This window comes from Poecilia reticulata, chromosome 11 (assembly GCF_904066995.2).
Source record: "Poecilia reticulata chromosome 11, P_reticulata-male-v2, whole genome shotgun sequence".
Classification (NCBI taxonomy): Eukaryota; Metazoa; Chordata; class Actinopteri; order Cyprinodontiformes; family Poeciliidae; genus Poecilia; species Poecilia reticulata.
This window is the reverse complement of record NC_088840.1, coordinates 14,233,218-14,253,721: the sequence shown is the minus strand read 5'-3', so window position 1 is coordinate 14,253,721 and position 20,504 is coordinate 14,233,218. Positions and strand designations below refer to the sequence as shown.

Below are 20,504 nucleotides of genomic sequence, written 5' to 3'. Positions count from 1 at the left end.
TCATTTAGCACTCAGAAAGCCTTTTTTGAAAATACTTTATTACTCTTACTTGAATAAAAATATGTTGCAGAGCTACTCTTTCTGGAGTACATTTTTTTTTATGTACTCCACTCACCTCTGGTTAACCCAGTTGTGGGGTCGCAAATATGGAAATCCTTTGTTAGGTTAAGGCACTTCATTTCCCACAACTCCCCTGCAGGTGGCCGCTGTCCTGGATGACAGCTATCCGGCGCCGAAACATCGATAGACAGTCAGACGAAAGAGCCATGGCGGCCACGGGTGGAGGGAAAATCAGAAGCAGGAGATATCACATCGCTTCTAAACCTTACGCCAAGAGTAAACAGGTAAATTAAATAAAAGTTCTCAAGTAAGAAGCCCATGTGAAGTACATCGCAGTGATCGCGTTGCCACCGTTCTTCGGGTTGTGTTATTGTTTTCTTGGAGACATTTTATGGCCTGCTGTTAGCGCTCATGGCCTCCACGCGCTGCTAGCACGTTTACGAAATGCTAACGAACTAGCTTGAGGTTAGCAAGCAGCAGCAGGCGCTGACAGGTCAAACCACGGGACTGTGTCGCTTTGACAAGTTAAACATTACATTTGTTAGTTTTACTAATAAACGTCATGCATGACAAGTTGAGGGAAATTACCCCAAATCGGTGTTTTAAGTTTACAATTGTTTACGAAGTTTGGATAAAGCAAGGAAGTGGAATCTAAAGTATTAGCATATACAGCTAACTTGAGTTAGCAACTAGGAACGCCGCATTGTTATATTTGGTTTTTCTTAATGTAGCAGGAACATCTGACAAAACTGTGCAGCTGGTCATAATATCTACCTGTGACCAGGCGCAATGATTTTCAATACATATGCTGTGTACAAAGAGTGCGAAAATATTTCGGACATTAGCATCTGTTAGCCAAACCTCAGCCAGTTTAATTGCGCAGAGAAAGCTCTGGCTGATTGGGGACCCACATGTTTGTCTCCCGGGTCAATTGGCGCCCAGACACCGCAGTCATTTCGTGTGTACTTCGTGGTGTTGGCAATTGTAATATGCCTATTTCATAAAGGCAGAACATTTCCAAATGATTTGCCGGGTTGTCTGTTCTTAAACCCTGCGCTGTCTTACGAATATTGGACAACCTACTTTGATTTATCAAGCTCTATGTGATGCTACAATAGTCCACTAAATATGTGCTATTGTAACTCGTTAAAGAATGTGCACATAAGTCAGTAGTCATCATTTCATTAAGTGTTAATAATCTAAACATATTTCAGAGTTGTCAAAATATTTGACATCACTTGAAATTTGATTAAAAGAATATCAGCATCTGAAATAGCATTTTAACATATTAAATTCTGGATAATTTGAAAAATTGACATGAATGAAAAGACATGACCAAAATACTTAATTAAAAATAAAATGTATATTCCAGTTATTTCCCAAAGAAACAGTCATAAATGACATTTGATTTGTTACTGTAGAAATTATAGTCATCAAAAGATTCTGCTTTGAAACAAAAGCACATCACACACTTCACATCAGATGAAATCTGGTATAAAGGCACTTTAAAGCATAAACTAAATAATTTGGATGATTCAAAAAATCTTTTCATCTTTTGGTGACTCAAGCATTTTTTTGTCCCATTAAAACTTCAACAATAAATTCTTGGTTCTGTCATTACTAGGAATGGAAAAAAAAACAATGACAAATTAAATTCTGACCATTTACAAAGTGATCAAATATCCTGTAAGTGCACCTATCAGTTTCAAATAAAATTTTATGAGGATATTATGCAGCCAGTAGTATAAATTAAATTTGAAACGTAAACAGAAGCTACGGCTCACAGACAGTAACATACATGCTATTTATTAAAACTGCACTCATTACCCTTCATTCATGTTTATCTTAACATCCTGTTTACAATAGTCTTGTCTGTCTCAAGTTATAAAACAATGATTTTAATGCTACTTAACAATAAACAGATGTGGAAATCTTCAAAGATGATAAAATCTTACAGTTTAAGAGAGAGATTCACTTATAGACATTAAATCTAAAACAATTGTGCTTCACTGTAAAAAATAGAAATCTGAACCTTTTTCACTCTGTAATGACATCTAGATAAGAGTGTTGATGCTATTGTGTGTGTGATCACCGGTCAGGTTTTTTTTCTCTCTCTCTGATCAGAAATTACCCGTCAGAGCTGATCAAACTGAAAGTCAGCAGCTGATATTTTTAGAAATTGAAATGTGTGAAAAGCTTAGTTTGCGTCGTCAGGAGTTTTCAGTTCTGTCTGTTGGATCATATTCTTGCATTAACAGACTTCTCTCACTGTTCTGCTTTTTATTCATCACAGTTTTTATTTTAACTTATTCTGTTACCAGATAGTGAAAGACCTTACCTGCTGTCATTTACTCTTCCTTTTGCTCACTATGTTTAGCAGTGGTTTTTGGTTTCCCTAATAAAGTTTGCATGTATTAAATGTGTCTAAAATTAACCTTGAGGTATTGGACTTGAAAATGTACTTAAGTGCATGAAATATTTGCATCAAGACAAAAGCTAAAATGATAAAATTGTCGTTAAGACATAGGCCTGTCACGATAACACATTTTGCTGGACGACAAATTGTCCCAGAACTTATTGCGATAAACAATAACATAAACAATGTTCTCATTGTTGTATGGGGACATTTTCAGGTAATATCAAGTAACAATGGCATAAAAGTGCAAGAACACATTCTCAAAGATCAATAAACTTTAAATTCTAATGAACGTTTAAACACTGGAACTGGAAGACATTGGGATTATCCAAAATAAATAAAGAAAGCAACAAATAAAATTAATTATGAAGTCTCTGTAAACAAAATTATGTTTCTAAAAAGGGATAGTTGAGACTAAAACACCAGATTGAAGACTCTTATTATTCTGTTTTTGGTAAAAAGAGAACAATGATAAATCAAGTAAATGAAAATTGAGTTTCTTTTAATTTGTCATGCGATTAATTTTAATTTTTTTTATTGTGACAGACCTATTGAGACATCCTAAATCGTTGTTCCAGTTTCCAAATGGCGTCATCTTTGGTTGAATCATTACATTTTTGTTTGAACATGGTTTTCTATGGCTGCATAAAGGATAATCCACAAAACATTTATATAAAAGAGGAATGCACCAATATCGAATGGCTATATTTACCAATAGTGCCCATATATTTCCCTGCCCACTGTGAAAAACATCCCATAATGATGTTTTTTGCATATTTCAACCTAGTTGCACTTGTCCCGTTAAAGATGTGTGATTTTCATCACGTGGGAAGTTCAGAGCCCACAGGTGTACGTCATAGATAAGCATGGAGGAAGAGGCTCATGTGGCTCTTATCAAGTGCTAAACCCTCCTATGTGTGTAATAACCGCATAACGAGATGCGCTGGCCATCTATGACGGCTCATTAAACACTTCCCTTCAAGAAAAGTTGAAGGATCCTGCACGCGACAAGCAGCTAGTTATGACTTATTTACTACAGGTTTATATAAAGGTTTTACTAAGTTTCCATTTCAGAGCTGTTAAAGTTTTCCGTCGTGTCGCTCGTGTGATGCCGGAAAACTACCGGACACCAGAGTTTTCTCTGAATGTTTGAAGCATAGAGTAACGCTGCACTGCCCCTCCCTCACATGCTACTGATTTTACCTGCGTTTTTCACAGTAGTGCAGCTGTAATAATCAATGTGTTGCACACTTTTAGTAGCAGTTTGTATAATTGTTGCTTTTCTGTCTTAAATAAAGGTGTTTTAAATAAGTGATCACCACATTATATGTCTCTTAACTCTTTAATACAGTTCTGCATATTAGGCATGGATGTTTTTTTTCTATCCATGGCATTCTCACACCGGCTCATCTCTAATAGGAGCTAAAAAAAAGAAGCCAAAGTATTTCTGCAGTTTGGGCTTCAGCCTGAATGACTAGACAAAGCTGCTGAATATTTTACAACGCTTAACTCTCAGATACATAATTAGTATTCTTCTGGTGGGATACACTTTGTTTCTGGTTGTTTTTGTCCTTTAGTGTCGCCTTCACTGCTCCAAATTTGTCTCATTCAGTGGAAAAAAATGTTTCTCAACATTGTCTTGTGTATTTTGTTTACCAGCCCAGTGCCTGAACATCTTAATGTTGAAAATGCTACTTTTAGATTTGCACCAGATTGAAGAGTTTTGACTAATGATCAGTTAATCCAGAAGTGTGTCTCGGTGTTGTGCAGATCAGTCTCAATACTTCAGGGTTTTTTGGGAACAGGGGAACTGACACAGAGCCTGACCCAGTTTTCGTCTTACTGAGATTTTTTGGTGTGTTTTGCACAATGCTTGTTAAATGGGGTCTCTTTCCAAATTGGGGACTTCAGATAAATAATAAAAAATGCTGTTTTTTGCCAATCAAAAATTATAAAGAGGAACATTATTTAGAATGATTAATCTGTGGATTTATTGCAGACCTAAGATCTGACTTATAGGCATCAGTATTTTTGCCTTTTCTAAATGTTAGAAGCTGAAAGTCAAATTTAAAAGATTGGAGATTGTGGATTCATAAAAGCATCAAATATTAAGTGATTATTTTATTAAAGGGATGAGTAATATACCAGAAGTAATACTTTTAAGTTTTTCCTCTGCGCCTTTAAAAAAAACCCATCTGATTAATCCATTAAACCATAGAACTTTTAATTTTGCCAGTTTTTTTTTCTTTTCAACAATTAAATGAGTTTTTAAGAGTATTTTTCCCTGTCATGTTTCTTCTTGTAGCAGTCAGGCCTCATCAGTCGAGTGACGGACACAGTGAAGAGCATCGTTCCTTCCTGGCTGCAGAAATACTTCAAGAATGGAGACACTCCTGCAGGACAGACGGGACAAGGGACGGAGCAGAACTGCCAACCATCACCTCCTCCTCCAGCTCCTCCTAATGGTAATGAAGAGGGACCTCCTCCCATTGATGGGCGCGACTCCCCAGAGCCAAGCACCAGTAATACAGGCAAGGGGCTGTTCTAGTCTCCTACGTTACATTAATTTTGTCTGGAAAGTGTTATTTTTACAGGGGTTATTTATTTTAAAGCTCATTTGTGGTTTCTGCTTCCGTTGCAGAACCCTCGACCAGCCGAGCATCCCTGAACTTTCAGGAGTATGTGCTTTCTCGGCCTCCGCTGAGTCGTTCTCACCTCCACTTTACCTCGCTGGATGCTTCCTCCCCTACAATGGGGGCCTCCAGCAGCCTCTTCTCTCCGCCCTCCACTTCTTCAGCCCCTGGCCCCTTCTCCACAGGCTTCTCTTTGGTCAAAGAAATCAAGGACAACCTCTCGCAACATGAAGACGATAACATCTCCACCACGAGTGGGTTCTCCTCCCGTGCATCCGACAAGGGTAGGACTCGAATATTTAGGGACTTTTTAGAAACATCTCTGCGAATCTCAAGATAATCCTCAGGCTATGTTTCGTTTTTCAGATGTCCCAACTTCAAAAACCGCATCACTTCCTCAGCTTTGGTCCCCAGAGATGGACAGGACAAACTCTGGACCTCAGCCGTCTCAGTCCAGTCTCAAAAAGCCTTCTTTCAACCTGTCTGTGTTTGGAAACTCCTCCAATGTAAGTAATAGATGGCGATCTACATCCTGGGTTTGGATCAAGAATGTTGACCTAAAAGCATTAAATATATTACATAAAATATCAATGTAAATATAAGGAGAAGGGTAGAGTGCCTTCTCCGGGTCAGGGGGGTCGTCCTGCCTCAAGTGGAGGAGTTTAAGTATCTGGGGATCTTGTTCACGAATGAGGGAAGAAGGGAGCGGGGGATCGACAGGCGGATTGGGGCAGCGTCTGCCGTGAAGCGGGCGCTGTACCGGTCCGTCGTGGTGAAGAGAGAGCTGAGCCAAAAAGCGAAGCTCTCGATTTACCGGTCGATCTACGTTCCCACCCTCATCTATGGTCATGAGCTTTGGGTCATGACCGAAAGAACGAGATCACGGGTACAAGCGGCCGAAATGGGTTTCCTCCGCAGGGTGGCTGGGCTCTCCCTTAGAGATAGGGTGAGAAGCTCGGTCATCCGGGAGGGACTCAGAGTAGAGCCGCTGCTCCTCCACGTCGAGAGGAGCCAGTTGAGGTGGCTCGGGCATCTGGTAAGGATGCCTCCTGGACGCCTCCCTGGTGAGGTGTTCCGGGCACGTCCCACCGGGAGGAGGCCTCGGGGAAGACCCAGGACACGCTGGAGGGATTACGTCTCTCGGCTGGCCTGGGAACGCCTTGGGATTCCCCCGGAGGAGCTGGAAGAAGTGGCTGGGGAGAGGGAAGTCTGGGCCTCCCTTCTGAAGCTGCTGCCCCCGCGACCCGACCCCGGATAAGCGGAAGAAAATGGATGGATGGAATATAAGGAGAATCTGTGTTACGGAATTAAGTATTCTGTGTTTCTTGGTGCAGCGCCACCACAGGCCAGGAGGTAAACAAGTTTTTCGGAGGGTTTGGATGGTTTGACAGTGCAGAGTGAAAGTGAACCGCACCGACTGAAAATGTAACAAATGAAGTTTAGCGTTCAGAAATGTTCTCCATTGAGTCTGACTTGCAGCATTTTCGTGAAGAGGAATGGGTAAAAGTCAGTCAAGACATAACCATAAAGGATTGTTGCTGTCGATGCAATATATGATTATGAGTGATTATGTTAAACCACGTCCAATTTGCAGGGTTTTCCCCAGAAAACTAGCTAGTCCCGGTGATTATGCGCTCAGCAGTCATTCATCCAGCGGCTCGTCGTGTTTTTGAGTTTTAAAAAAAAGCTTAAAGTTGACAGGAAATTTGAAAATATCACTTGATAATTATGTGTTATTGGAAGATTAAAATCTGAATACCAACTATAAAATCTTTAAAAAAATGCAAACATTAAAAAAAAATGTAAAAGAAGCATTGCTAAACCTGGTGGGGGCACAAGTAAAGCCTGGTGGCCCGCCAGGCTTATAGTGCACTGCTGGCAATGAATTTGTGACATTTTAACAAAATGCGATGAAGTTAATGGGATAATAAAAACCTTCGAATGTTTATATGGCAAAGTTGCTCCTTAGTGATGATTTCTAATCCTGTTACATCATTAATAAAGGCCAGCTTTATAGTCAACCATATCGAAAACCGATTTTTTTAATACAGTGTTGGATTTGTTTGCAATTAAATTTGGTTGTTTTGTTACCAAAACGACTCCAGATAAAAAAATAAAAAATGTAAAGGTTTCCACCACAACTCTTACGTTTTATTCAATCTTTCCTTTTAGTCGACGTTAAACAGCACACTGCTGAACTCTAGCCAGCTCGGAGATTCACCTTTCTACCCTGGGAAAACCACGTACGGAGGAGCAGCTGCAGTCAGGAGCTCCCGCGGTCGTCCTGGCACTCCTTATCAGGTGATCTTTTAAAGTTGGAGCCAATGTTTACTTTTAAAAACAGATGAGTGGCGTCTCATCAGAGCTCAGTCATGTTCATTATACGTATGGCATTCTAGCTGTTCGGCATTAACTTGTGATTGAACTTGGATTAGAGATTTAAAGCGGCCCATTTGATTCGTAGGCGCCGGTGAGAAGGCAGATCAAGGCCAAGCCCGCCGGCGCTCAGCCCTGCGGCGTGACCAGCGCCACCGCCAGGCGCATCCTGCAGTCTTTGGAGCGCATGTCGAGCCCACTGGCTGTGAGTACACACAAATGCTTCAAGGCCAAATTTAGATTTGCAAATATCTATTTTCGTAGCGGTTGTACTTGATGACAGACTTTAATCATCTGAAGTAATAAAAATGTTTATTTTTCCCTATCAACAGGATGCAAAGAGAATCCCAGCACCCGCAGCAGGCTCGCCCAGTCGTTCTCCAGTAAGTCTCCAGCTTATTATATCATGAATCGTCTGTTCAGAGTCAGTTTTTGACGTATTTTAACTCTCATTACAGTCGATGGACGTCTTCAACCAAGATGGTCCCCGTCACCAGGCGAAGAAGAAACGGGTTAGTTGAATTCATGTATTTTAATTTGTGATCCACTAATTTCAAAGTTATGTTGCATTAAATAAATGACAGAGTAACTACAAAGGAATTAATGGAGGCATGAAGTTAGTCGATTGTTTTCTGTGAAAAACTGCGTGTCACCGAGCGGTTTACTCCAATCGGTAACAGTTAGCTGTTTAGCTAACGCTTATAAACAGGCGATCATTGTCTGCCGCTGCCTGTTGGAGCCCCAAACAGCCATGAACACGCCTCCATCCAGCTGTTCTTCGCCAAGTGCAGTCCACTGTGTGTGTAGACGTTTGTGAGCTGGTCTAATGCGCTGGTGCCTGGTTCAGTTTGCTTTCCGCCCAGCATTCCCAGCTGTCACAGCTGTTATTGTATTTGAAGGATGAAACCATGTTTTACTGAAGCTCTCAAGGCTCATCCCAACCATAGGTTGGCAGTCTTCATCTCTTTTTTAAATTATGGCAACAATGACACTTTTTCCGGAATTAATCGAGGTTATATTAAGTAAACTTGACACTTGCTCCTTAATTAGCTCAAAGGTAAACTCATTTCCTCAGGAGTAGCTTCTTTAAATTACATCCTGATCGTCGTAAATCTGAGTAAAACTTCTCGCTCATGAATTGGATAATGTATGCCGAGGTAAATTAACCTTGCCAGATGGGATTATGCTAAAGCGGAGTTGAATAGCTTCATTGCGGTGCTATAAAATGTTTTTATTAAACGTTTAGGCCATATTGAATACAAATCAGAGAAGGCGCTTCTGGCTCACGGTTTGGTCATTTATTTCCCCTCTGTTCTGCTGCCTTTTCCCCAGATGGACTCAAACCTCCCTCCAGTGCAGAAACTCGTGGTTCCAGCTGCAGCTTCTGTTTCAGGAAATCGATCCGTGTCTTTCAGGCCGACTTTGACGCCTGGAGGACTCACCCGAGCCCTGGACAGGACGCCAAGGGAAAAGACGGTACGTGGTGGCTCAGAGCGATGTTATTGAACTTCAACAGAACGTAAATTCTGTCACAATAAAACAGGCAGGGAAAATAGGAAATATGATCTCCGTGTTTTTGTGATCTGGATAAGTATTGAAAAAGACATGGAGAAATATGTATATTCCCAGATTTTATCCCCTATCCCATTTTCTGAACGTGTCCTTCCTTCCTTCTTTGCTTCCTTCTTAAATTGTGTAGATTCTACCCTCCTTGTTTTGTCATTCACTCATTCCTTTATTAAGTAGATCCTATCCTCATTTTTGTCTTCCTTTTTCCGTTTGTCCTTTTTTCACTCATCTTTCCTTTGTATTCTGTCCATTCATTTGCCCTTTTTCCCTCATCTCCTATTTTTCTTCCTTATTTCATACCTTACTTATCTTACAGCTTTCTTTTAGCGTTCTGACTGAAAGCTATAAGGAATAATAAATATCAAGAGTTCATGTAACAACTAGAAGAAATCAAGGAGCAGTAAGAAGTATTAACTATCTGCCCCCTTTTCACATAAAAAAATGTATTCAACTCAGAAGACTATTACTGACATATTTCAAATACGTAACAAAACATCGGTTTATTCAATACCATAATGCTTCGTCATAATAATTTTAACATTTCTTTTAAATACAGAAAGAGATTTAGATTGTTTTATCCCGCTGTCAAGATTGCTCCATAAACTCTCACCTTTTTTTAAATGTATCTGTCCCATCGTCTTCCTTCCTACCTTTTCTCTCTTTTTATTCTCTCCTCGTTTCAATTTATCCTCCTTTCTTGCATCCTCCCTTGTTTACTTTTGTCTTCCCTTTCTTGCGTCCTTCTTTGTACCTCCTCTTTCCTTCCTGAGTTGTTTTCATGTAGCAAATGTTTTGAAGTCCTGGACATGACATGCAGTCTTTTGAAACAGATTTTGCTCATCTTTTCTTCCCTTTAGCCCACAAGACAATCACCACAGCTACCTGAAGCAACCCCAGGTCCATCTCGAAGGTAAATGCAGAATGATTAAAAAAAAAAAAAAAAACACATTCGGGTCAATACATATCAAGCTGCGATTATGTAGTTTTTCCTCATACAAAATGTATTACAGCTGCTTATTCAAACCACAGCATTTCTAATAACAGACATCTATGTTACTGTATGTTTAACTAACATAAATTATGTTTTATCTGCCGTCAAACACAAGGAGTTTCAGTGACCCGGTCTACCCTCTGTCCAGCACCCCTGCAGCCAGCAGCCTGAGCTCTGGAGGGGGCAAAATCAGGAGAGAAAGGACCACAGCACGACCTTCCTCCAAACACACTGAAGAAGATGAGGTTAATTAGTAATAAAAAAAAATAGTGTTTTATTATCCGGGGCTATGAATTCAGGTTCTGTTTACACACTTATGAATGTTTGCTTTCTATCCGCAGGTGGCTGAAGCTCCGGTCCTTCCAAGCATTTCACTACCAATCAACAAATCATCTTTGCCTACGTTCAGCTTCTCTCCATCTTTACCACCTGCCACCTCTGTCAGCTCGGCCCCCAGCTTCACATCCACTACCCCTGCGAAGGAGACGCTCACAAACAAGGTCGGTTTTTGCGTCCGCCGCCTCCTTCTGCTGTGCTGGTCCTTGGAAGCGTTGCAGAAAACAGAGTCATGTTGTGTTTTCTGCCCTCAGGATCCACCAAAGGCCTCCACACCGCCCTGTGCACCTTTCACATTTTCCTCTCCTATTGTCAAGGCAACTGCAGCCAGCCCACCTTCTTACTCCCCTGCTGTGAGTTATTTCATCTCTTTAGACGCCGTTTCATACGTTTCTACTCTTGCCTGTGCAGTGGTGATGTAAGCACGTATATATTTTCTCTTTCTTTGTAGGTTGGTTTCACCTTCAGTGCACCTGTAGCAAAGCTGGCGCCGTCCATGTCAAACGGAAAGCTGACGGCGCCCACAGCAACAGCTGGTAAGGAGCTTTTCCTAGTCTTTCTGAGGCATTTTTACAAGTTGGAGTGTCATTAAAAATCATAAAACGGAGTGAGCCATCTGGTGTGTTTTCCTGTTTCACAGTGAAACCTATAGCAAGCAAGAGCACAGAGGAATTTGAAGGACCTTTCAAACCGGCCAAGACCTTGAAGCAGGGCAGCGTACTGGATCTTCTCAAGTCACCTGGTGGGAATTTGTTCACTTATTTATAAAATAAAAAAACTTTAAAAAACTTATTGAATAATCAGATTTTCTGTTTTTGAAGATGAATTTTTGGGAAAATCTGGATTTTCTTTCTCTAATGCGTTTCTTGGGTTTCCATAGTTCAGAGTGATGTTAGCTCAGCCAGGCATCCTGTCTGACAACGAATTCAATGTCGAATTCAGATCAACTCACAGAAGGAATGATTGAAATAAAAACTTTTTGAAGATGTTTTTTTCTGTCATTTGAAACATCTGATTTTGTAGAAGAAATCATTTAACTACGTATTTATTTTAAATAGATACATGCTTTAATGAGAAACTTACCTGGTGGTTAATTTTTAAAGTTTTATTATTATTCCTTCCAGGTTTTGCTTCTCCTGTTGTTCAAAACTCTCCTGGCACCAACACCCCTTCCCAGCAGCCACACACCCAGCTCACAACCACTCCTTCGCCTGGCACAAGCTTCTCCTCTTCGCTACCTTCGCCATCAGGGTTTGGTGGTCTGTCCAGTGCCTCGGCGGGCTGGAGCTGCGACGTGTGTCTGGTTGAGAACAAGCAATCGGAAGTAAAGTGCGTTTGCTGTCGGGCCCCAAAGCCGAACTCCTCACCAAAATCGGCGGAGAGCAAAAAAACTCCTGCCCAGAGCAGCAGCACAAGCACTGCCTCCGCCTCCACGACGACAGGATTCAACCCGATCTTCTCCAAGCTTGCAGGAACCTGGGAGTGCGACACGTGTCTGGTCTCGAACAAACCCGACGCAGTGAAGTGCGTGGCCTGTGAAACGGCCAAACCCGGGACGGGACTCAAGGCGTCGCTCACTTTCCCCCCCAACTTCTCAGCTGCTAAGACTGCATCAACACCCTCAGATCCAGTTTCCACAGGGATCAGTGGGTTTGGAGATAAGTTCAAAAAACCAGAGGGTGCGTGGGAATGTGAAACATGTTTGGTACAAAACAAGGCTGAGGACACAAAGTGTGTGGCCTGCATGGCTTCTAAACCAGGTACTAGTCATAGCATAACCATCGTGCTTCTCGTGCATTTCTCTTTCTCTTGGCATTGGGCTGTTTTGATGAGCAGTGTTTCTATTTAAACCAACCAACAGGAGCTTCGGCAGCCGTCTCTTCAGCAGCCAGCAGTGCCCCAACGTTTGCTCTGTTAGAGCAGTTCAAGAAGCCAGAAGGATCATGGGAATGCGACACCTGCATGGTTCAGAACAAAGCTGCTGATGTTAAATGTGTTGCTTGTCAGACAACCAAACCAGGAGCTACAGTGGAACCCAAAGGTAAAGGCAAGACACTTTATTGTTGAATGTTTAATATCTAAAAAGTCACACGAAGCTAATGCTGCACACAATGTACAGTCAGCCCCTCTCATTCATTTGGTTCAGACACGTAGAAACAAAAACATGCAGAAATTGGTTATTTACCGAATACATCAAGCAGCAGACATCTACAGAGGTTTTGTTCTGACAGGATATGTAGTCAGTGAAATGTGTTTTCTTACTTGAGAACCATGTTCACAAACACCATCTTAGTTGGCTTTGGTAACGATGACAAGAACAAAATTATTTTTTTGACACCCCTTTTTTCATTACGATGACAAAAAATAAACACAGGACAAAATATGACAAGATGTCTGAGAGTTGTTACTGACGAGACAATAGGCGAAAATGTTAGTGAGTGGTTTGCCAGAAATCCAAAATGTAAGACATTTCTGCCTATTGTGTTTGGAATCTGAGTGAAAAGCTAAAGCGTATCAGTGATGCGGTTCGTCTATGAAATTCCATATAATTTCTGACACACACAGGCACTAACTAAATGTTTTATGGTGTCCAGAAGACAATCAGATCTGACCAGACTGAAATCTCGTTATCTAAGATTGATTTTGTGCAAAAATAAATTAATGAACAAGTTTTGTTAAACCCGTAGACCCATCCTAACCTCTTCAAAGAAGCGTAAAAGGTCATCTTAAAATGTAGATCAGGGTTTCCCCCAAAAAACCTGCTAAGCCCGGTGGTAGGGGCGCTGGGACAGTCATCCAGCGACCTGTCGTGTTTCTAATTTAAATTTTTATTTTTTTTAAGTTGACAGGAAATTTGAAAATATGACTATATGTGTTATTGGAAAACATGACTCAAACCCAAACAGCAAGTATAAAGTCTTAGAAAAGGCAAACGTAAAAATAAATAGTCTGGTGGGGTCACAAGTAAAGCTTGGTGGCCCGCCAGGCTTATAATACACAGGGGAAACCCTGTAGCTGAAGCGTGGGATATGCCAGTGGGACTCGCTACAGACAGTTGCTCACTGCAGTTGTTGTTGTCACGGTTGCCTAGAGACAGACAACGCACATGGTGCCGCTCTTGTTGGCTGCGCCTTTTTTAATTGTCCAGCCGGAATCTCATCGCATCCTGGAAGCGAAAACCGTAGCAAAAATACAGACGTGAGTTGGAAGACGCACGTCCCTGGCTGCACAGCATCAGTGAGGATGAATACAAGGAAAGTTTGAAAATGAGTGAAATCAGACAGGAAAGCAACACTGCAGACACACAGAGGTCAGAAGCCCAGAACATCAGAATCACTGATGTTCCAAAATCACCTCCTGGTTCTGATATGGTGGAACGTTGTGTTATGATTGGTTATTGTGGTTTGTCTTGCATGTTGAGTTTAGATGATCACTGATACATCAGTATTAGTCAGTCTCATTTTTGATAGGCTAACTGTTACATGTTTGGTGTTTATTTTTGATTTACAGCAACAAAAAAAAAAAAGAAGAATGCAACAAAGATGATTAATTCAAGTGAATTGATTAAAAATTATTTATAATTTACATATATTTTGTTGACTAAATGGATTGCATACTTAGTCAACTATACTTAGTCTATACTTGGTCGACCAAAACTAGACTAAAACAATTTTGATAACTGAATGACTTTTTAGTCAAAAGGCTAAAAATGAATAAAATTTTGCTGTCAGTTTATTCCACTTCCACAAAAAATATTTTCAAAAAGTAGCTTTTATTCCAATCATCCCCGAGTTGTACGACGGATTATTAGCAATTATTAGGATTATTATTAGGCATCTAGAATGCTTTAGTTACAAGAATATTAGCAGAATAAAGCACAATTTTACCAGTTAGTCCTAAAATTGCGAGAAAATTATCTTAATGAGCTAAAATCTCTGATTCTTTCTTCCACATAAACTGCTGTTTGTACAAATACTTCAAAGTCCTGCTACTGATAATAATTTGAGTATTTCCTTATACTAAAATATAACGCCACAAGATGATCAACATTCCTCATTTAAATTTTTTGATTTGTTGTACTTCATTCTCCTGATACTACAACTTTATTCTGGTAATATTAAAGCTTTACGTTTGCATTATTTCGACTTTATTGTTGTATTGCTACGACTATATTCTTGTTATACTATGAATACAGTATAATTGATGGAAAAAAAACATCCAGATTTTCTAAAAATTAAATCTTCAACAACCAAAAATTATAGAAATCAATAAAAATTTATTTGTTGTCAAGCCCTAATAGTAACTGTTCACTTTGAGGTTTCTTAAATTTTTCAAGACGCCTTGTTGGACGCAGAATATCCTAAACATGACATTATTCTCCGTTTCTCCTCAGCTTTTGGGTCTTTGGGCTCCTCCGCTGCTGGAGCTTCTGGGACCTCCACTTTTGGCTCTTCTACCTCTAATCCCGGGGGTTTTAAGTTCGGCACGTCGGACAGCACAGCCGGATCCGGAGGTTTTAAGTTTGGAACTACAGACTCGTCGTCGTCATCTTCGTCATCGTCAGCTGGATTCAAATTTGGCGCCTCGTTCGGCGGCTCCACCTCGGAGTCGTCCTCTAAAGATACTACTGCCTCTTCAGGGTTTAACTTCGGGGGCCCCTCTGAGGGCTTCAAATTCGGAGCCGCGTCCAACGATGATAAGACGTCGGACCAGCCGGCGGTGGGCGCTGGGTTGAAGTTTGGAGGCAGCAGCAAAGTAGCTTTTGGAAGTGGGTCATCCAGCACAGAAAGTAACTCTTCTTCTAAAAGCGGCTTCACGTTTGGACTGACTAAACCGGCAGATAAAACACCAGAAACCGCCACCACGTCTTCATCCTCTACTACCTTGACTCCTCTCACTTCTTCACAAGGAAATAGCGACAAAGCAGGATCATCAAATGACACCACATCCACCACCATAGCTGCCGCTAAGGGGTCTGTGTTTGGGAGGCTAGGCGATCCAAATGTGGCATCCGGCACGCCGCAGGTGAGCTCTGCATTCGGATCTTTACAGGCAGGTAAGGAGCCGGCCGCTCCAACGTTTGCCTTTGGAAAGCCAGAGGAGAAGAAGGAGGCGGCTCCGTCGACCTTCGTCTTTGGCGCTGTGAAAAAGGAACCGGAAGCTGCTGCTGCTCCCTCGGGAGGCGGCTTCTCCTTCAGCAAGCCGAGTGCGCCGACAGATCAGCCGCCGCCGGCTTTCACGTTTGGCAAACAGGCAGAAAAGAGTGAAACGTCGACCTCGGAAGCCTCAAAGCCGTCTTTCAGCTTTGGACAAACTGCTGCAGGTATTAATATTTAGCTTTTTTTTTTTTTAGTGAATTGTCGGAATGGTTTGGTTTGTATTGTCTGTTATTGGAAAAAAAACTTGTAATTCTGTGATTATAAGTCATGTTTGTGATTTTCTGGACGAGACTCGCTTGGCACTATTTTAGGACAGTTTAATGGTATAATGGTGAATTTTAACAGTTTGGAAACCTTCATACTGAGATTAACCTACATTTTTATCTTCCTTTAATTTTTTTTCTTTATCACAATGCCCCCATTTAACTTTAAGAGCTTCTTTCATCAGTCATTCAAACTTATTTTATATCGAAAACAAAAAAACGAATTAGTAATTGTTGATATCGACCGATACATCGTGATGCGTTCTTTAGCCATATTGTCCAGTTTATGACACAGAGCACCTAGATTTCTGACGAAGAAATTGGAAGTGACACTAACTCAAGAGTTTATGAAGCCAGAAGACATTGTTGCTGACAGTATCATTGTCTCCCTGCACAGATTCCACTGCCGCTCCAAAATCAGCCTTCTCTTTCCTGGCTAATAACCCGCCCAGCGCCACCACCTCATCATCCGCCACCCCGACTCCCGCCATGTTTGGCGCCGCCAGCAGTGGCTCTGCGCCGGCCCCGACCGCAACTTCGTCTTCATCCTCCTCGGCCCCCAGCTCGTTTGTGTTCGGCCAGCCTCCCTCCACCACCGGCGATGCTCCCCCTGCTAAGAACTTCATGTTTGGACAGAATCACGACAACCAGTCAGCGGCGCCGTCGAGCGCTCTGCTGAACGCGGCTCCGGCGCCGGCTCAGCCCTTCATCTTTGGCGCTTCTACCAACAGTGCTGCTGCTGCTGCTGCCGCTTCTGCTCCCGCTCCCGCTGCTCCCTCTTTTTCCTTCGGAGCCGCAGCAGCAGCGCCCCCTGCTGCTTCCTCATCAGGTCTGCGTTTATTATAAAAGCTTGTAAAACCGCTGTTGGAATATTAATGTTGGCGGTGGTAAAATATTCATCTTTTCTTTCATTTTTTTGTCATTATTTCCAGCTCCTTCTGCAGCCCCGTCACCATTTGTGTTCAGTTCAGCTCCTTCAGGAGGTTTCGGCGCCAACCAGAATCCTCCTTTCTCATCAAGTTTTGGATCCCCTTTCCCAGCCACACCTGCCCAAACCTTTGGAACCAAACCCAACGCTGCCCCCGCGTTTGGACAGCAGAACAACTCCACACCTGTGTTTGGCTCCAGCACCAACTCCGCACCAAGTGAGTCGTCCTCTGGGCGTTCGTTCACATCAACCTGCAGACCGACTCTCTTCCTCCGGGTGGGGATCGCACAATTAAAATCACATCTTTGATTCTGTGTTTTTTTTAAATCAGGTGGAGGCTTTCAGTTCGGAGGAGCCAGTGCTTTTGGAGCCTCAAATAACTCTTCAGGCGTGTTTACGTTTGGAGCTGGATCTGGAGCGCCTTCTGCCCCCTCCGCCAATCCCCCCATCGCACCCCAGCCAGGAGCAGCTGGTGGCAGTTTCAACTTTACACAAACTCCAACATTTAACATAGGGTATGCTGCTGCTCATCAATCTACACAGGAAATATTTCACAATGCCTCAATTTAGATGCTCTGCCTTCAAGGTTCAGAGTGCTTGAATTCTGTAAAAAGTTCTTAAGTGCTTCGTTATTCAGATTGTACATTTTGGTAATAAAGTGCAATCAAAGGTTTTATTATTTCAGTACAAATCAAGTATTTAAATATGAAAAAAAACTAATTTTTTCACAATGTGTAAAGTGAAATCAAACCAAACTTCTCGTTTTTTGTTAGATAGAATTAATACAATTATTTATATTTTCTAAATGCCAGAAAAGTTGGAAAGTTTTTTTGTCACTTTTTCAGAGCAGTCAGAACATAAATTTTATGTTTTATGTTAAAACATAAAATTTTGTTTTGTTTGTTTCTTTTTCCTGCTGTAGAATGTCAACTATCACAAGATATTAACAGTAATAAATTTTATTGTTCAATAATAAATTAACACAGCCTTTTTTAGTTCATTTGTATTGATTTTTTTTTTATCTCCAAAGTGTGGTGCAGGAAAAGTTTGAAAACTTCCCTTGAAAATGCTTTAATTTTAATGTGGAGAATCTGCGAGCAGCTGCAGCCGTGACTCAGTTTGCATGTTTTCTGCTCCATTTTCTGCTGTTTTCACACACCACAACTGCACACTTTCACTTAAATTTATTTGGGTTTCACGTGATCGTAAGCTGCGACGCGTATTGTCGTCTTTCTAACGGAGATGTAATTTCCTCTCGCAGGTCAACTAAGACGTTCACCGCCTCCCCAGCCGGACAGTCAGGGATCGCTGGGCGCAAGATCAAAACTGCGGTGCGCCGCAGAAAGTAGCCCTTTACGACCTTCACAAGACTGTGGACTTTACTGAGACAGGACGGTGTCCCCGGTGAAGAACGTCCAAGGTTCTCAAGGTTCTCATCTGGACAGACTTTGGCGTTGCTTAGCACAGCTTCGTGTTTCTGGAGGATTTCGGTCGCTCAACCGGCTGCTTGAAAGGTTTTCAAATCCAGTCGAGAATTAAAAGTGTGTGCGGATTTTCCAGATTTTACATAGTAACAACTCCTGACTGAACTATTACCCTGACTTAGACTACAATCAAGCAAAGATCCCCCCCCCCTCCCATGTTTGAAATTAAAAAAAAAAGAAAAAGCAGGGCAGTAATATCTATATTTTACACATCGGCAAATGTCTGCTAGACTTTAGGCATGACTTTTTTTTGTAATAAAATTACAGAGGCAAAAACTGCAAATTGATCAAAAAAAAAAAAAAAAGAGTATGAGTGTACGCATAATAATTAGAATGGGTGATCAGTTTGAGCTGTGAAATGGAGAGGTGTAGTGAGAGCCGTGTGGTAAATCTCCAGCAAACTGTTTCGATTTCTCCTGTACAGGAATCGCTGGGAAGTAGCTGTGGAGTCGGTGCGGTGTGCTGTATGTACAGGAACGAGCGTGTTTGTATGCAGAGTGCTTGTGTTTGGGGTTTTTTTTCTGTTTTTGTTTTTTTTTCTCTCTCTCTTTCTCTCTCCTCTAATGTACAGACTTGAGGTGTGTTTGGTTTCTGTATACATGCTGAGGATGTGTGTCCAAGTGCGTATGAAAACCGAACGACGGAGCTATCGCCTGGGGTCGCCAGCTGGCGAACGAGCAAAATGAATGTTTAAAAAAAAACGAACCCAGGGGAGGAAGGAAGGAGAGGAGGGCCGGGTTGTGGAGCTGGGAAGATGCATCATGCACTGTGGAGGACGGACCGGGCCGGAGGAGCGTGCGCGCGCCCTCATTCAGCTTCTTTAGGACTTTGTAAATGCGTAGTTTGAAAATTCTTGTTACATGTTTGATTTGCTCTGGTTCGCTCCACGACTCTGCTTTCTGTGCCCTCTCGTCTCTCGAGATCCCGCCCTTCCTCCTCCTGATTCCTGAAACTTTCCCTTTACACCTCTCTGTCTGCCTCACCCTCTCTCTCTCTCTTAATTGGCCTTTGAATATTATAAAAGCCTGTAAATAGTGATATTTTTTTTAATCTGTGAAGTTGAATTTTGTGTTACAGACTCTGCATTCAGCATTTTTGTCTTTAGAATTTATTATGTAAAATTCCTATATTCAAAGTTGCCCGAATCCATTTAAAAGGAGCTTAAATGCAAATTGGAGAACCTTTTTGAGTAAAAGGTATATTGGCTTTTCTGATCCACTTTTGTTTGGACCAAAACCAGTATTGTACAAAGTATTAAGTATATATTTTTCTATTGCGTGTTTAAATGGAGGAGGGTGACTTTGGATGATAGGGACGTCAGTTTATTTTAAAGCCATGATTATTACTGGATGAGTGATAAAATTAAAACCATGGATAATTACATCAATAAAAATACAAAATAAATGTGGCCAGGTGTGGAGTTTTTTTTTTCTGCAGTACTAAGATGTTAGCTTCTCTTCAAAATGGAAAAAACAAGAGAACATGCTGATTGAGCTCAAAATCATGACGCATTTTAGATATTTATTTTAAAAATAACATTGGAAAACATCTCATTTTACAACTCCGCACTGTGATCCTAAACTGTCAGAAAGCACCTTCATTGTCGCGGGGTTACTCAAACACAAATTGATGCCCACTAGGCTCATTTTTTTTAACATTTCCAATCAAATACAACATAACGGCTTCCATAGCCATATGTAGACACGGTTGACGTTTTAAGTCATTTTTAACTGTCAATTTCTTTTAATATTATGCAGCTTCTCAAAATCACCAACTGCACATTTTGCTGGAAATCATAATTTTGTTTTTAAGCAGACACCAAACAGCGAAGATCGATTTGGATCAATAGAACGGATACAAATTTAGTCGCAATGCATAATTGAACAACTTTTCAAATGTTGGAAATGAGTTTTTATCTGACAGATTTCTTCTGGTTTTGCTAAAAAAAAAAGAAAAAAATCCCAGATGAAAATAGGAAAAACAAGACTTCATTCAGTCAAACATGGTGCTGGAAGAATCATGATCTGTACCCCATCAGGAACTGGATGACATGTCGTAATTAAACCACGGGCAGAAAATATAGAAGGAGATGGTCTGGCCGTCTCTTCATCTGCAGTAAGAAGCTATTGTTACTTGTGAAATTCTATGAAGCAGTTATTGTGCTTGTTGAGGCACAGGTGAACGCCGCACTTTGAGCATTTGTAGACACTCTGGCCCTTGCATTTATTGAACTTGCAGCGCTGCCGCTCGCTGTCCGTCATTGGCCAGTGACCCACGGCGTCCGACCGG

General features: G+C 41.4%; 1 protein-coding gene across 3 annotated transcripts; it reads left to right on the top strand.

Annotated features, from left to right (window-relative positions):
* Positions 1 to 151: 151 nt before the first annotated feature.
* Positions 152 to 19,623, top strand: nup153 (nucleoporin 153). 3 transcript variants are annotated; one of them, XM_008422007.3, is made up of 22 exons: positions 152 to 344; positions 4,782 to 5,007; positions 5,118 to 5,393; positions 5,476 to 5,615; positions 7,282 to 7,410; positions 7,574 to 7,690; positions 7,818 to 7,868; positions 7,944 to 7,997; positions 8,818 to 8,961; positions 9,912 to 9,964; positions 10,194 to 10,290; positions 10,387 to 10,545; positions 10,636 to 10,734; positions 10,833 to 10,917; positions 11,022 to 11,123; positions 11,506 to 12,141; positions 12,243 to 12,422; positions 14,775 to 15,704; positions 16,201 to 16,632; positions 16,736 to 16,948; positions 17,063 to 17,246; positions 17,993 to 19,623. In XM_008422007.3, exons 1-22 carry the CDS (start codon positions 216 to 218, stop codon positions 18,078 to 18,080), a joined length of 4,524 nt encoding a protein of 1,507 aa, XP_008420229.1. In that variant the 5' UTR covers positions 152 to 215; the 3' UTR covers positions 18,081 to 19,623. The 3 variants fall into 3 exon arrangements, with proteins under 3 accessions (XP_008420229.1, XP_081468283.1, XP_008420227.1); XM_081612157.1 differs by having other exon boundaries at positions 10,161 to 10,290; positions 11,034 to 11,123; XM_008422005.3 differs by having other exon boundaries at positions 153 to 344; positions 10,161 to 10,290.
* Positions 19,624 to 20,504: the final 881 nt, after the last annotated feature.

Excerpts from the sequence above, each read along its gene's own strand:
- nup153 (XM_008422005.3), top strand. The coding sequence starts at position 216 with ATGACAGCTATCCGGCGCCGAAACATCGATAGACAGTCAGACGAAAGA. Across the intron at positions 5,394-5,475 it reads CTCCCGTGCATCCGACAAGG|ATGTCCCAACTTCAAAAACC; the intron begins GTAGGACTCGAA and ends TTCGTTTTTCAG. Across the intron at positions 7,411-7,573 it reads GTCCTGGCACTCCTTATCAG|GCGCCGGTGAGAAGGCAGAT; the intron begins GTGATCTTTTAA and ends TTTGATTCGTAG.